This window comes from Carassius gibelio, chromosome A3, assembly GCF_023724105.1.
Source record: "Carassius gibelio isolate Cgi1373 ecotype wild population from Czech Republic chromosome A3, carGib1.2-hapl.c, whole genome shotgun sequence".
NCBI lineage: Eukaryota > Metazoa > Chordata > Actinopteri > Cypriniformes > Cyprinidae > Carassius > Carassius gibelio.
In genome coordinates this window covers 11,615,062-11,630,015 of record NC_068373.1, presented here as the reverse complement: position 1 = coordinate 11,630,015, position 14,954 = coordinate 11,615,062, and the positions used below count along the sequence as shown (strand labels likewise).

The 14,954-nt window shown below is 37.7% G+C and overlaps 1 protein-coding gene across 2 annotated transcripts; it reads left to right on the top strand.

The window, feature by feature from the left end:
- The first annotated feature begins 150 nt into the window (after positions 1 to 150).
- cdc27 (cell division cycle 27) lies at positions 151 to 13,432 on the top strand. Of its 2 annotated transcripts, none has more exons than XM_052543671.1 (19): positions 151 to 322; positions 1,442 to 1,517; positions 2,049 to 2,196; positions 4,038 to 4,163; positions 5,509 to 5,606; positions 5,716 to 5,888; positions 6,051 to 6,262; positions 8,224 to 8,335; positions 9,851 to 9,966; positions 10,035 to 10,134; positions 10,220 to 10,424; positions 10,594 to 10,766; positions 10,911 to 11,063; positions 11,154 to 11,362; positions 11,520 to 11,637; positions 11,857 to 11,985; positions 12,486 to 12,560; positions 12,654 to 12,819; positions 12,894 to 13,432. In XM_052543671.1, exons 1-19 carry the CDS (start codon positions 296 to 298, stop codon positions 12,977 to 12,979), a joined length of 2,502 nt encoding a protein of 833 aa, XP_052399631.1. In that variant the 5' UTR covers positions 151 to 295; the 3' UTR covers positions 12,980 to 13,432. The 2 variants fall into 2 exon arrangements, with proteins under 2 accessions (XP_052399631.1, XP_052399623.1); XM_052543663.1 differs by having other exon boundaries at positions 12,891 to 13,432.
- Positions 13,433 to 14,954: the final 1,522 nt, after the last annotated feature.

Genomic DNA, 14,954 nt, shown 5'->3' with positions numbered 1-14,954 from the left:
CATTTTATTCGTAACGGGCATTTTATGTAAGTTTTACCAGCACTTCACCCTATAATTCCGAAAATTGACCTTTCCCAATCGGCTATTTCCGACAACCTTCGCCTCTTATCGTAAAGTATGTATTTGAATCGGTCGTATTCGGGCATTTCCGGATTCACCGATAACGGTTGGAATGTTCAAATCTTAGATGCTAGTTTTGCTACTTTTGGCCTGTAGTGGATACTGAGCTAAGAAAGCGACTGAAGAAGCAGCAAAGAAACCAAAAAAAGGAGGTGAAGAGGAGCCTGGTTACGGAATGACGGTGTTGCAGGAACCAGTCCAGGTATTTGAGCTAAATGTTAAAGCGCTCCGTTGCAGACCCAGTTGCGGGAGAAGACTTTTATCCAGCGCGAGAGACCGGATGATTGAGCGCTGCTACACCGCGGCCTCAGTTAGCAGCTAATGCTAAAGGCCTCTGCCTTTACTTCACACAGAACCTGCCCTTAAACATACCACATATTGCTTTTATTTGAATTTAAAATAGCTGTTTTAAAAAGCACAGTGCTTGACAACACAGGACAGTTTTTGTTAGTAGTTTTGAAGGAAACTAAAGCATCGTCTTGCAGGTTAGCCAGTTACCTGATTTATTTATTTTTTATTTTATTGGTGTAACGTTAGTGAGGTTTTATTTTGACGCTTGTGTGAAAATATCAGCACTGTTGAGGATAATTATAAATCGTGAAATCAGAAACGGCTGGTATTCACAGACAGTAACGTTATATGAAGAGTAACACAAACCAGTGCAATTGATGAGATTTGATGCTTTAGCAAGACTGGAGCTGGTTCGTTGTCTAATATATAATCTCATAAGAAATAAAACCATTATATATAATTGCCTTTTAACCTTGGTGTTTTAATGGGCCAACAAACGTCAAAGGTTGTGGGTTTCATCAGTCTTTGTCAGATACCAGCTAGCCAACGGTTCATCGAGCACAGCTGTTAAACCTGTGTGTATCTGTCAAGCGAAACCATCAAATGTAAATACAATGGCTGTGTCTCAAACCAAGAACGAGCTACGTTACCTAACTAGACAATATTTTGGGGCGTCCAGACGCGCCGATATGCATCTCCTCTGTCAGTCAACATGAGCTCGTTTACCTATTTTTCTTCAGCCTTTGTATATACTGAAATCGTTCACCATTCCTAAAACTGTGATCAAGACGTGACCTAATGACAGCATATCATTTCATATACATTTAATATATATGTAAACATTTCTGCAATCAGTGTCATTGTTTATATGTAATTTTGATGATCAGAAGTTTATACTTGCTGTCAGGTGGTAATAAAGTCATTAACCATATTTCATCAAAAGCTATGGTTTATCATTGTTGTGACGTATACTCCTTTTCGTCAACTGTAGAAGACATGAAGGTAACGGCAGCTCTGTTTTGGTCCATAGGCTGCTGTCTGGCATGCTCTGAATCACTATGCCTACCGAGATGCTGTATTCCTGGCAGAGAGACTCTATGCTGAGGGTAATTGCACAAATCGTCCTCCATACAGGCAGACTACATCCTCCATTTCCCCTCATCTTTCAGAGCTGGGCTGAGGCATTCCATTAAAACAAGTTAATGTGACTCAAAATGGAAGCTCAGATTTTTATGGAGATGGACTGTTTAAAGTAAATTACATTCCAAGCATTATTGTGCCTTTCATATTAAATCCTGAATTCGATTTTATACAGGCTTTCTGCAGCTCTTGAAAAGTCATAATTCACTCATCCACAAATTAAGGTCTAAAAATAAATTTATAAGGTCATGGCATTAAATGATGCATGCACTGCAAAACATGAATGTTTGCCTCAGTATTTGTACTTTGTATTTCAATACAAATATTTAAACTTGCCTAAATCAAGAAACATTTTCTTAAAAAGCACATTGAACATATGACATCTAGTTTTCTGAGAAACCAAACAAAATGAAGTAAGTTTGTTTAAATAAGAACAAATAATCTGTTAATCGTGTATGAAAACTTGTTTGCCCTTTGTTACTCTTTCCACCTTTCAGTCCATTCAGAAGAAGCGCTCTTCCTGCTGGCTACAAGCTACTACCGTTCAGGGAAGGCGTATAAGGCCTACCATCTCCTAAAAGGACACAGCTGCACCACGCCGCAGTGCAAATATCTTCTTGCCAAGTGCTGTGTGGAACTGAGCAAGTATGGATGACTAATTATTCCCCAACTAATCGTATAATAAACTCGTGACTCATTATCATTGTATCCCAGTGCCTGTATCTATGTTTATCTCTTCCAAAAGCTTACAGCAGTGAAATTTCAGAATACTCAATACCTCACAATCATAGCAATATTCAAAAGCAATTGCTACGTGCATTATCATAAAATTGTTTATGTAAATATTGTATATATTAACTAGTTAAAGTCTTTTTCAAGGGTTTTTCCAAATAATTGACTGTTATTTTTGTGTCTTGTTTAATATTAATAACATGATAGGCAGCAGCAGGTCTCATGGTGCAGTCATATTGCATTCTATTGTCTGTTTGCTTTCGCTTAAGACAGTGACTGTGATTACATTTATCTCTCCAAGACAAGCATTTTGCCTTTGTGAAAAGTATATTTGGCTTTTGAAAGCAGCCGCCAGTCAGTGAGAGAGTGAGGCAGTTTTATATAACTACCCATACCGTAGACTGTGTCTTTACTTTAGTATTAAAGTAGAGTTACTTTTGACATCCCTACCTGAGAGGTACATTTAATGTAATACAATAGGATATTAATTATGAATGGGATTTAATGCTATAGGCAGTCCCTCCAGAAAAACGCGGATTTTTTTTGTGATTGTTGCGGGCAAAAATCCTTGATTATGCGGCAGGTTTTCTTAAAAAATGCGATGGAATATGCGGGATATTTTTGCAATCTTATGCGATGAAATTGCGGGAACTTGCAAAAACTGCCCCCCCAACACCCTGTTCTCACTAGGCTACTACCTTACTGTAAAGAGTCATTTCTTATGACTTCCTATGATAAGCAAGCATACTAAATCACAGAATATTTAAGTTCTCATTCTGTTTTATTTCAGACCTTAATTAACACATGGCTCAAACTTACAAAACATTGAGTCAAACAAGTTCTCTAGCTTTACAAAAGGAATATTCAACTACTTCTGTAAAAATGAATACAAATAAAATATACACACAAATATACAAATGCTGTTTTACACGAATTGCAAAGTGCAATCTCTTATTGCAACGTAAATTATTTTACATACTACTAATATACTTACAACTGTAAGGTTTTGGTACTATTCTGTAACAAAAAAGTACAATCTTACAACTGTAGAGGTGCATCAACTTCTGAATGAAACTACAACAGTCCACTGTGAAAATGAAAACTAACTGCGTAGCCTTTAACACTGGCCTATCATTCGCCATCCTCATCCCTCTGTCAAAATAATTTGCCCCCACTGTCATGTAACACACCGGGTAACTGCTTCGCGCAGTCTTTTGCGCTTATTTTTGTTGGCAGATGAGAATGATTTGCGTCCTTCACCCTGGTTTCACCGTGGGCTTCACAAATGATGTTCACGTCGCGCAATTACGTCACTTCATAAGGTTCCCATTGGGAAATAATGGCGATTTACTTGTGTGAAGTAAACGCAACATTTTTCAACTTTCTGCTAAGATATATGTGACTTTTTTGCAACGAAAATTATTATGATTATGAAATCATGCGACCTCCGCATATTTTGCTTCCTGAAATCGGGATTTTATGCGGCGAAAGTGCGGCGTATTTAAAAAAATGCGACCTCCGCATAAATATGCGGCCCTTGGCTGATTATGCATTAAATCACGCGATCGCATAATCGCGTTTTTCTGGAGGGACTGTATAGGTCTTGTTATCCATGAAAACTATGGCAAGCAGAAGTGGCTTCACTTTCGTTCAAACTTGGCGTGAGGTCTGGAGACAGTAGTTGTCTGGGTCGTTTCATGTATTTCATTACAAATTTCTTGCAGTTTTAATGTATTTGTATTTTTCTCCTTCAGGTTGGCAGAGGGAGAGCAGATCCTGACTGGAGGAGTCCTGAACAAACAGAAAAGCCAAGATGACATCATTACTGAGTTTGGAGACTCGGCCTGCTTCACTCTGGCACTGCTGGGGCAAATCTACTGGTATGTTGAGCTTGTTTGGCTACTTACCTTCACCTACAGAAATGAATGAATCTTAGTGAATGTACGATAACATCTGCTTTGCCACTAGCCAAGTTTCTATCCAGTTATCGACGACAACAATATGCGGAAAAAAAAAAAATAAGCATCCGTTGTAGACATAGTTAGACAGTGTCTGCTCCATTTATAAATAATTAATATTTTTAATAAATAAATAACCTAAACCAGCAGGATTACAAGATGGAAATATAGACTAGAAAATATATTTACACTTGTTCTGTCCTACGTCCATGACACTGACTCACTGCGGAGCTGCCAGTTTTAATCTTAACAGCTCTTAACAGCAAGTGTGCACTTGGATGGTTAGATGCATGATGGGCTAATATAAAAAAAAAAAAAAAAACGGTCTTTCCAGCATTAAGGTAATACTGCTTTTTTATTATTTTTATCATGTCTCCGTTCTAAATTTGACTGGTAAATGATAAAGAATGATATTAAACTTGTTTTGAACAATTTCTTTGTCATCTGAAAATGTATTTTATGTAGGGGGGAAACTTTTTTTTGCATTAAAGCCCCTTTTCTTGACAAAAAGTGTTTCCAAACAATTTTTGTGACATTTGGAGTATCAATATAGAATTTATGCGCTAAAGTTCAATGGAAAAACAATGTCGACACATGAGAAATATTATTGATAAATGGCATTTCCATCAGCTATATCGGTAACAATTTTGAAGTGCTAAATATTTTTTTCATGAAAAAAATCTTTGGATGGAAACCTGGCTTATGTTCCTGGGAAAGAGCCACTAGTATGTTGAATATTTATTTCCTGTAAGAAATAGTCAACAGTCATACAGATTGGCTACAGAGTGTGACCCAGAATAACACTCTGACTCAGAATATACTAATCAGACCAGGATGCTTCTATTTCATCTAATTAAAACGTGTCCTTTTAGGTATTCAAATAACTCAAGTATGTTGAGGTGTTTAGAGAAGAAAATAACACTCTTTGGTAAACAAATAATAACTATGACAATAAAATGTTATACTTAAAGTCATAACTTCCCTTACATTGGGGAAATAGCCTCAAAGCATTTGCCCTCTTTGTTCATGTGCTAATAATCAAGAGAACAATCACTTTTGTGGGATTTAAACTTTACTACACAACTAGGACTAAACTGTCTTGTCCGAGATTGTTATAGGATATTGAAGTTGTGGTTTCTGCTTATGTTTTTTCAGCCGCTTGCATATTTTGGCAGAAAATAAAAAATTGAATTTTATTAAATATTTTCTGTGGCTAAAATTTGAATGATTATGCACAAAACGAATGCTATTTTCTTTGTCCCTGCAGCAAAACAGATCGGTTAGCAAAAGGAGCTGAATGTTACCAAAAAAGCATTAGCGAAAACCCTTTCTTATGGTCTCCATTTGAGTCTTTATGTCAAATCGGTGAGTTAAATTTTAATTAGGGTCATCATATGAACCTCATCAAAGATGTTCAGTTACAAGACTCCCTGAGAAGATCATGTGATTTTAAACTGTGCTCTTTGTGCTACAGGGGAGCAACCGGATCCAGAGCAGATCTTTAGATTGACCTCCTTGCAGAATTTCAGTGGAGGTAGTGGAGGAGTCATCCCTCCTTCTTCCATCAGCCCTGCGCACACACCTAGTAACAATATGGGACACCGACAAGTTGATACTGTCCTAATGGAGACCCCGCAGGACACTTTGGTATGTCCTTCCTCTGGTTTTTCATGCATTTTGTTGTGTTTTATAGGGAAATATGTATGAGTATGATTTATATAAGGGAATGTTTTTGGACATATTAATTGTTGTGAATTTGGATCATCTTTTACCTTTTATCTTGGCATTGTCTTTCGTCTCTCTCTAAAGGAGCTAAACCGGCTCAATCTAGAATCTTCTAACTCAAAGTACTCCCTGAATACGGACTCCTCTGTGTCTTACATCGACTCCTCCGTCATCTCGCCAGACTCTGTGCCACTGGGCACTGGTGGCTCACTATTGTCCAAACAGGTGCAAAACAAACCCAAAAGTGGCCGATGTCTGCTTGGGGGCACTGCCACACTCAGCCCCCTTACACCAAGGTAATGACCATCAATCACTAAGGCTATCATACCTCATACTAGGGCTGCATGAGTAATCGGAGCATTGCATTATTATATACTTTATTATAATAAACATTATAATACGAACTCCAATAAACTATTTATAGTCATAGTCGTATGTTTATTCAGCAACCGCTATTGGTATTTAGGGCTGTCAATTTGTTATTTTTATTTAGTATATTCGTCAAATTTTAAAGAAAAATCCACATTTGAATGCAAAAACATTGCATTCCAGGCAGCTCTCTTGACCTCATTACAGTTCCATATCACTTCGCATAGTTAACTGTAATAACGGAAATTACCATACAGTACCTATACAGCACACTGGACTAACAAAAACAACAACACGACAGACGATTTTCCTAAAGTAAATTCTAATATTTACAGTGAATATAAAACGTTCAACAACTGGGTGGCAGCAGTATTGGACAGTCCAGATTAATTAAGGCTACACATGACATTTTTCACTAAAGAGGTGACAATAGCGCTGTTTAGTAGAGGATACCTGTTAGTGGATTTTGCCAAACTCGGTGATCCTCTGAGAAAACTAATCCCGTCTGAATGCGAATCTCTGTGATTGCCAGTGATATTTTATTTCACAATGCCTTTCCTTGTGTGTTTTGGCCAACGTGAATTACCGTAGATGCTCTTACCGCGCGGATGTTTGATATATTTGCTTAACGCAAAAAAAAAAAAAAAAATACAAATAATAAAATCAAAAGCAAGATTGCGTAAACTGTTAATACCGGCTACTGTAATATCAGCATCAGGTAAGATTACGTTCATTTATGTACTCGGTTACATAATGTTTTAATTACATTTAATTTAAAAAAAAAAAAAAAAGGAAAACGAGTTAAACTAAAGGAACCACACATTAACATGGTTTTGCTGTACTAGCCATTTAGTATTTATTGTGTAATAATACTAAGGCAATCATTCTGAATGAATGCAATGCACGCATACAGAGCGCGTGATCTCTGTGACGCCCAGATGCACAAATCAGACCCTCACACCTCTGTAATAAACACGGAGATGTTAGTCCCGTCCGAATTGGTACATGAAAATCACAGACGTCAGGTGGTAAGAATCGAAACTTAAACGTAGTTTAGAAAACGAGTCCCTTCCGAATAGTGCTATTGTCTTCTCTTCCGCGTCTGTTGTGAGAGCGTTCAAAACAAAGCAGTTTGTGATATCTGGTTCGCGAACAAATCATTCGATGTAACCGGATCTTCTTGAACCAGTTCACCAAATCGAACTGAATCGTTTTAAACGGTTCATGTCTCCAATAAGCATTAATCCACAAATGACTTAAGCTGTTAACTTGTTTAATGTGGCTGACACTCCCTCTGAGTTCAAACAAACCAATATCCCGGAGGAATTAATTTACTCAAACAGTACACTGACTGAACTGATGCGAAGAGAGAACTGAAGATGAACACCGAGCCGAGCCAGATAACGAACAAAACATAGACTTGTTCACGAGTCAAGAACCTGTTGCATTGGTTTTCGGATCACCAGTACTTCTTTCGGACAGTTAGATTCAATAAAACAGTTCAACGGTTCTTTTGCACTCGACGTAATGGCGTCATTGGCGATGATTGCCCTTGATTCAAGCCTTTGGTTTACCCCCGCTCATAACATTAGCACAGAATCAGTTCAGAATCAATCCTGGGCCTTTGAATTATTAGAAAATAATGCACATCCGAGGTGTAGCATCGTGGCTGCATCACCCTCTTGGGTGTGTATTTTTTGTTTTCTAATAATTCAACGGCCCGGAGTCAATTATTCCTTACTGAATCATGCTGCTCTACCTCATACTTAACCATGCATTTGACTTTCTTAATGTAATTCCAGAAACTTTTTTTTATTGATTCCCATTATGGGTGTTATTTGGGTCTTATGTTTCCATACTAGTAATCAATCTATTTAATATTGTGTAGTTTTGGAATTTTGCCTCTGGAGCCGAGCCCTGGAGACCCATCGTACCTGCAGAATTACAGTCACAGTGGAAGTGGGATGGAACCACCACCTCCACCTGGCCCTCCAAAGAAGGTAAGCTGCTTTTATTTCTAGCAGCTTGCTATTAAAGCACTCCCACGGGACTTGTGTTTTTGAGGGTCTATGCTATACATGTTTGTATAATTGTAGTTTTTCTTTCAAATCTTTTAACATTAGCCAAAGTTTATTTCACCAGAAAAGATAGTCATGTAGTTTAGCTTTTACACCATTTTTGTACACTAGGTTTGGCCAATGGCATAGTCTATCGCGATGGCTGACAGAGATTACGATGTTAAGCTGACATCGTGATTCCTTCAACCCTTGAAACGATTATCCGCAAGATGTTATGTTACACTTCAAATCGGTTGAGGTGCTAAACAAATGGCTATTCATTTAGTGGTAGGAATTTATATGAATCCAGTATCTGAGGGAAATTTGCTGTCTTTAGGAAATTTTAGATGGTATTTTTTTATTTTCATCTTGCCTTTGTCTAAAGTTCATAAGTGCACTGAAGCTTTATTTACAGCGGAAACCAAGGAAACACTTTAAGCGCCACCTGCTGGAAGATAGTGGATCTGCAACTCGTTCTGCTCATCTGCTGTTTCATGCAGATATTTTTATGTATATTTTCACAAAACATTCAAAACATTCAGTTTTTGCTTCAAATTTTGAAATTATACACTCTAATTTGGTTTAAAAACTGCCCATGTTGCATTTATACAGCATATTTGTTTGGATCATTATTAAAATGCAGTGGTTGCCTCTAATTTTAAATGGAAATAGCACAGACAGAGCCTTGTTTTGTTTATATGAACAGATTTATTATATTTGTTATTTGATTTGGGGCCTGTTTTAAGATTTCAGTTTTGTTTTATTAAAATTTTTACATTATATCAAAATTTAGCAGATGCTTTTATATAGAGCGACCAAAAATTCATCACTCTTTTGGGTGTTAAACACAATCTACAACATTTAAACTTCATTTAAATGGAAAAATAACAAATGAAGAAATATATTTTTATAATCTATGAAAACAATTCTAGTATAAACTAGGTAAGTGGAAAATTCAGTGAAAATTTGTGAATAAGTCTAATGTTAAATTGTTACATTTTGCTTTTTGTATTGTTGTAAAATAAAAAAGTAGATATATTTATGTAGAAATATAAAATACTTTTTAAATGTATTGTACAGTAATAGAGGCAGCAACTTATGTTAGATAGGACAGAACAAGAAAGGCTGTTAATAATATTTGATTTAGCAGAAAATATTATAATACTAATGGAGCCAATATGGAGCACACTGAGCGCTCATACGCATCCCGTGAACAGAATGATGAGCTTGAAACAACAGTGTGCAGGCTGCGCAGCCCGTAAGTGTATTAAATCTATGCGTTAGTTTGAGCCTTTTTCTTTTAACAATATTAATCCTGTTACTGTGTGCACTTGAAGAGAGTTGTTTTGACAGTAGTAACCGAATGCTACACTTAGTGTGCTGAATGGAGGATGACAGACAGCCGCAGCGGAGAGAATCTTAATATAATATATATATTTTTTTTTTTTTTTTCTTCAGGCCGTCAGTAGAATCAGCCAAGTGGGGACAAAGTCAGTGTTTGCACAGAGTGGAAACAGCAGAGAGGTCATTCCGAACCCTTTCAACCAAACTCAGACCACTGCCCCACAAACTAGGTACATGTCAACCAGGCGATTCATAGCTATGACAATGGCTTCTGATAACAACTCTTTCTGCTTTGTAGTACTACACCGCAAGTGCTGAGCCCAACCATTGCTGCTCCCCCAAATGTGCAGCCACGGCGGAGCTCAAGACTCTTCACCAGTGCCAGCTCCACTGCCAAGGTACTGTCTTTTACACATGCAAGTTTATGCATACACTTGTTTCTTTAGAGAAAGTTTTATCAACACTCTTGATGGAATTGAACAGGAGAACAGTAAGAAGCTGAAAATGAAGTTCCCCACCAAGATTCCTAACCGAAAGACAAAAACGAAAATGGGTAAAGGAGGAATCACCCCATCTAACCTGAATGAGAGCATAGAGATCCTCAAACTTGATTCTTCTCTATCGGAGGGAAAAGGCAACATCAGCTCACCACAGTTCCAGGCTTTTAATCTGCAAAAGGCTGCTGCAGGTATTTGCCATTTGTTAAAATATGTCATGGAATAAAAAAAACAAATGCAATCAAAACAGTTTTTTTAATGACATATTGCAGTATTTATTTGTTATTTATCTGTGCTTCATCAAAATTTCAGATAATCTGTGAAGCAGGTCCTTAAAATAGTTTCCTCTGTTTTATTCAGATGGGCTGATGACGTTGATGCGGGATATTGGGAGGGGCTATCTTGCCCTCTGCTCTTATAACTGCAGAGAGGCCATTAACATCTTGAGTCAGCTGCCTTCACACCACTACAACACGGGCTGGGTGTTGGGTCAGATTGGGCGAGCACACTTTGAGTTGGCTGAATACATGCAGGTGAGTCTGGCTGCTGAAATCAGACGACAGCAGTTTTTGAAAGCACTGAAGAAACATCAGTGGTAGAAAATGGTGACAACATAATTCAAACAGTGAATTGCAGAAAAGATCATCAAGACTGAATTATTGTGTCCGTTTAACCAGGCGGAGAGGATTTTCTCAGAAGTCCGGCGTATTGAGAGCTATCGAGTGGAAGGTATGGAGATCTATTCCACAACGCTCTGGCATTTACAGAAGGATGTGGCACTTTCCGCCCTGTCTAAAGATCTCACTGACATGGACAAAAACTCACCAGAGGTAAGTCTCTCAGAGTAATATAGCAAAGGAGCAGAGTTTAGCATTTGAATGCTTTTCTCACGTCTTATTTCTTCCTCTCTCTGTGTACAGCCCTGGTGTGTAGCTGGTAACTGTTTCAGCTTACAGCGGGAACATGACATAGCCATTAAGTTCTTCACACGGGCCATCCAGGTGGACCCCAGCTTTGCATACGCATACACATTATTAGGGCATGAACTAGTTCTCACAGAGGAGCTGGAGAAAGCCCTGGGCTGCTTCCGCAATGCTATACGCCTCAGTAAACGTCACTACAATGCCTGGTACAGTTCAGACTCTACTCTTTGGCTTTGGAAATGAGACACTATTTTAGATGAACCCAGAAAATTGTAAAATTAAACTGTTCATTTTATATTGTCAGTGTTTAAATGATGAAAACCATCTGCCATTCGGGCTCATTGTTTCTGTCTGTTATGCTAGGTACGGCTTGGGAATGATTTACTACAAGCAGGAGAAATTTAACCTAGCTGAGATTCATTTCAAGAAGGCTTTAAGCATCAATCCTCAGAGCTCTGTGCTGCTTTGTCATATTGGAGTGGTAAGTAAATCTAATGTAGGGACATTAGTGTTAATCTAAAGTGATGCTACCCACACGCGCTCTTTTGTAGGTGAACAACAGTGCAAGTATTTTTTTTTTTATTGAGTTTGGTAATGGCAGACTAACATATATGTGCTTGTTTGTTATACATACATAGGTGAAAAAACATGGTGCTGACTGTTCGACTTTTCATATCCTTTTTCATGTGCTCCATATCAGGTTCAACATGCTTTGAAGAAATCAGACCATGCACTGGAGACCCTCAACAGAGCCATTAGCATTGACCCCAAGAACCCGCTATGCAAATTCCATAGGGCCTCTATTCTCTTTGCCAATGAAAAGTATAAGGTACTCCCCAACTTGAATCATGACATAAACATCAGTCAGAGTTTTTGCAAAAAGTCTTAACTAGTGCTTTCACAAATGAGGGCCTTAAATTGCAACAGAAAGTCTTAGTCATAACAAAATCTTCCACAGTATTTTAGGTTTGTTTTCTAATACAATTTTTTTTGTTTATGCTTAAAACAAGAACACGTATCTTGATTTAAGAATGTTTGGACATTTGTACTGGAAAACAGGACAAAAATACAGAGGAAGAACATCACTTATTACAGTATGATCAGAAGGTTAAGATTTTCATATGCTGGTGGTTTAGAGCGGAGTTAAATCAAACCTTAAGCAGAGTTCTGTTCGTAGTTGATTTTTTGTTTTCACTTCAAAGCAGTGGTAATACTAAACATTTACTTTTAGGCACCATATTGATGTATTCCATCACATTTATAGAATTTTTCTAAATCCATCCTGCAGAAATCTTAGGGAATGTCAGATGACTAATTCATTCTTTACAGGCGGCTCTGCAGGAGCTTGAAGAGCTGAAACAAATAGTGCCCAAGGAGTCCCTTGTTTACTTCTTAATAGGAAAGGTACTCGTACAGCTCAGTTGTTTACATGCATATATTTTATATCAAATATGTATTTTCGTAAAAAAAAAAAATTCATATTCATCATCTGTATAGGTCTATAAGAAGCTTGGCCAGACTCATCTGGCACTAATGAACTTCTCTTGGGCCATGGACTTGGACCCTAAAGGAGCCAATAATCAGATCAAAGAGGCCATAGATAAGCGATACCTCCCAGATGATGACGAACCCGTCACTCCTGATGACTATCCCTACTACTCAAGTAAGTCTTCTACCCAGTGAGCCATTTAAGTGTCGCTGTGTGCACTATGTAATGTTGTTTGTTGCTCTCAGCAGCGGAGGTGGAGGAGTCACAGGAGAGCAGTATGACGGACGCTGACGACACACAGCTCCACACCACGGAGAGCGATGAGGTTCTGTAGCCCCCAGCACCACTCTGGACTTTGAAATAATGCCAATATGGGGGCTACTTGAAGACTCCAGCTCTGAAAAAGGAGGAAGAAGAAAAAAGGGGAAAACAAACTGCTGCTAATAACAGTACCTCCTCATATCTGTCGTATTATTTTTCATTCATTCTTGCCTTTTTCCACCCCCTTTGTCATCATGCCTTAGAGGTCTCTCATCGGTCTGATCTTCTGGTCCTGTCTCATCCCTCATTGTCACTGGCAGGCTTCCTTAAACTAGACAGAATTCAAGTTCTGCCTGAGCTCAAATTGCCCAGATTTGCCAATGACTCCATGGTCTCCTCCACAAGTTAATTGTCAGGTTAAGACTCAAAAAAAGAACCACAGACATTTATGGATGTTCCTGTCTTAATGCCTAGGCCTTTTATGTTATTTTATCAGCATTTACTCTGAATAAAGACCTGTGTACGAGTTGGTAGTCCTTTGATTCCTCTCCCTTTTTCATCATGGAACGTAATAGCCGGGAGAAAAAAGTACTTTCCACCCACATAAAAAATAAATAAGCATTTGGCATAAGAGATTCGATGTAAACTGCATATCTTTTATCAGATTACCATCTGTTTAGAAGAACAATGTTTATGAAAGCAATTAGAACATATAAGGTCTGGATGATGCAGATCTATTTTTCACCAGATTTTAAAACTTGTGTGTAGGAGCTAAGCTCAAGAAGCACTTATTTAAAAAAAAAAAAAAAAGTTGTATTGATCGGAACAATTTGCCACTCTCACACTCATCTGTTTTGCTCCTATCTACCTTCAAAACATCTGAATCCATGGATTTTTTTTTTGCCCAGCTGCAAGACATTGATTAGAGAGTGTAGATTAAATAAGTGTATGGGTGGGGTGGTTTCTTTGACACACATTAGTCTGTGTTGAGGAAACCAGACCACAGTGTCTAAATTAACAACACTGTTTTATGGCACAGTGACCAGTGGTCAGACTTGAGACAATTTTCTGAAATGTTGGTGCTGTTGAGGACAATACTGATGAATATAGAAAATGTGCACAAAGTATCCTTCATGGATTTTATTTTATCAGAACATGTTTATTATTATGAAATGTTTTTGATCTCCGCTAAATGCTTCTTATTGTACATTTTAAGGAATTAAAAGGAAATAGATTAAACAACTTTGACTGAAAGTCTTGATGTGGTCATTGAAGGAAAATACGTTCTAGTACGTTGCTCCACACTTGTTTTTTTATTTTTATTCTATTTTCTTTTTTATAACACTATCACTATCTATCTGCGTTAATAGGTTCGTAAAATGACCATGTTTTACACCGACATGTCATGATGGCTACAGTAAAATATAATAAATCTTGCTTCAGTGGACGGTTACAAAAGGTTTCAGCACTGGTAACGTGATTATGAATGTCTATTTATTATAATTTATATTCGTAAAGGAGCGTTGACGTTTGTAAAATCTTGCGAGAATCTGATCTCGCAACAGATCTGTGATATTAAGCTTTATAACAGCCCTGATGTAAGTTAAAACGTAACAGTGTGTTTGGTACATATGTATTTAACAGTCAATACCATCTAATAAATAAACGAAAATCAACTCTTTAGTAAAGTTACAGTTTTTTTTACTTTCACTCGTAAGCCCATCTCTTGCTAAACACACTAACCAGCCAATCAGCGGCCGCCTTTCCGTCCTCTGACCAATCACAGGTTGAAATGAGGCGGTACTTCCGGCTCAAGTCTGGTTGATCTGTGCAGGTAAGTGAACGTGAATTCTCTACTCTGTCATATAAAATATACTTATTTTTGCTATTCCCGTATGGACAAAATACTATTTTTAACGTTAAATGTTGAATAAGCTCCAAATGAAAACAATGTTTCAGTTTTCCTCTCTTTCAGTTAACGTTAGACATTATGACAAAGTAATTTCATCCCGGAGATTGCAGTCAACAGGCCAAAAATTGTTTGGGTA

Bases quoted from the DNA above. Each gene is read 5' to 3' on its own strand.
- cdc27 (XM_052543663.1), top strand. From the start codon at position 296: ATGACGGTGTTGCAGGAACCAGTCCAG. The intron at 5,889-6,050 runs GTATGTCCTTCC...CTCTCTCTAAAG, and splicing joins AGACCCCGCAGGACACTTTG to GAGCTAAACCGGCTCAATCT. The intron at 9,967-10,034 runs GTACATGTCAAC...TCTGCTTTGTAG, and splicing joins ACCACTGCCCCACAAACTAG to TACTACACCGCAAGTGCTGA.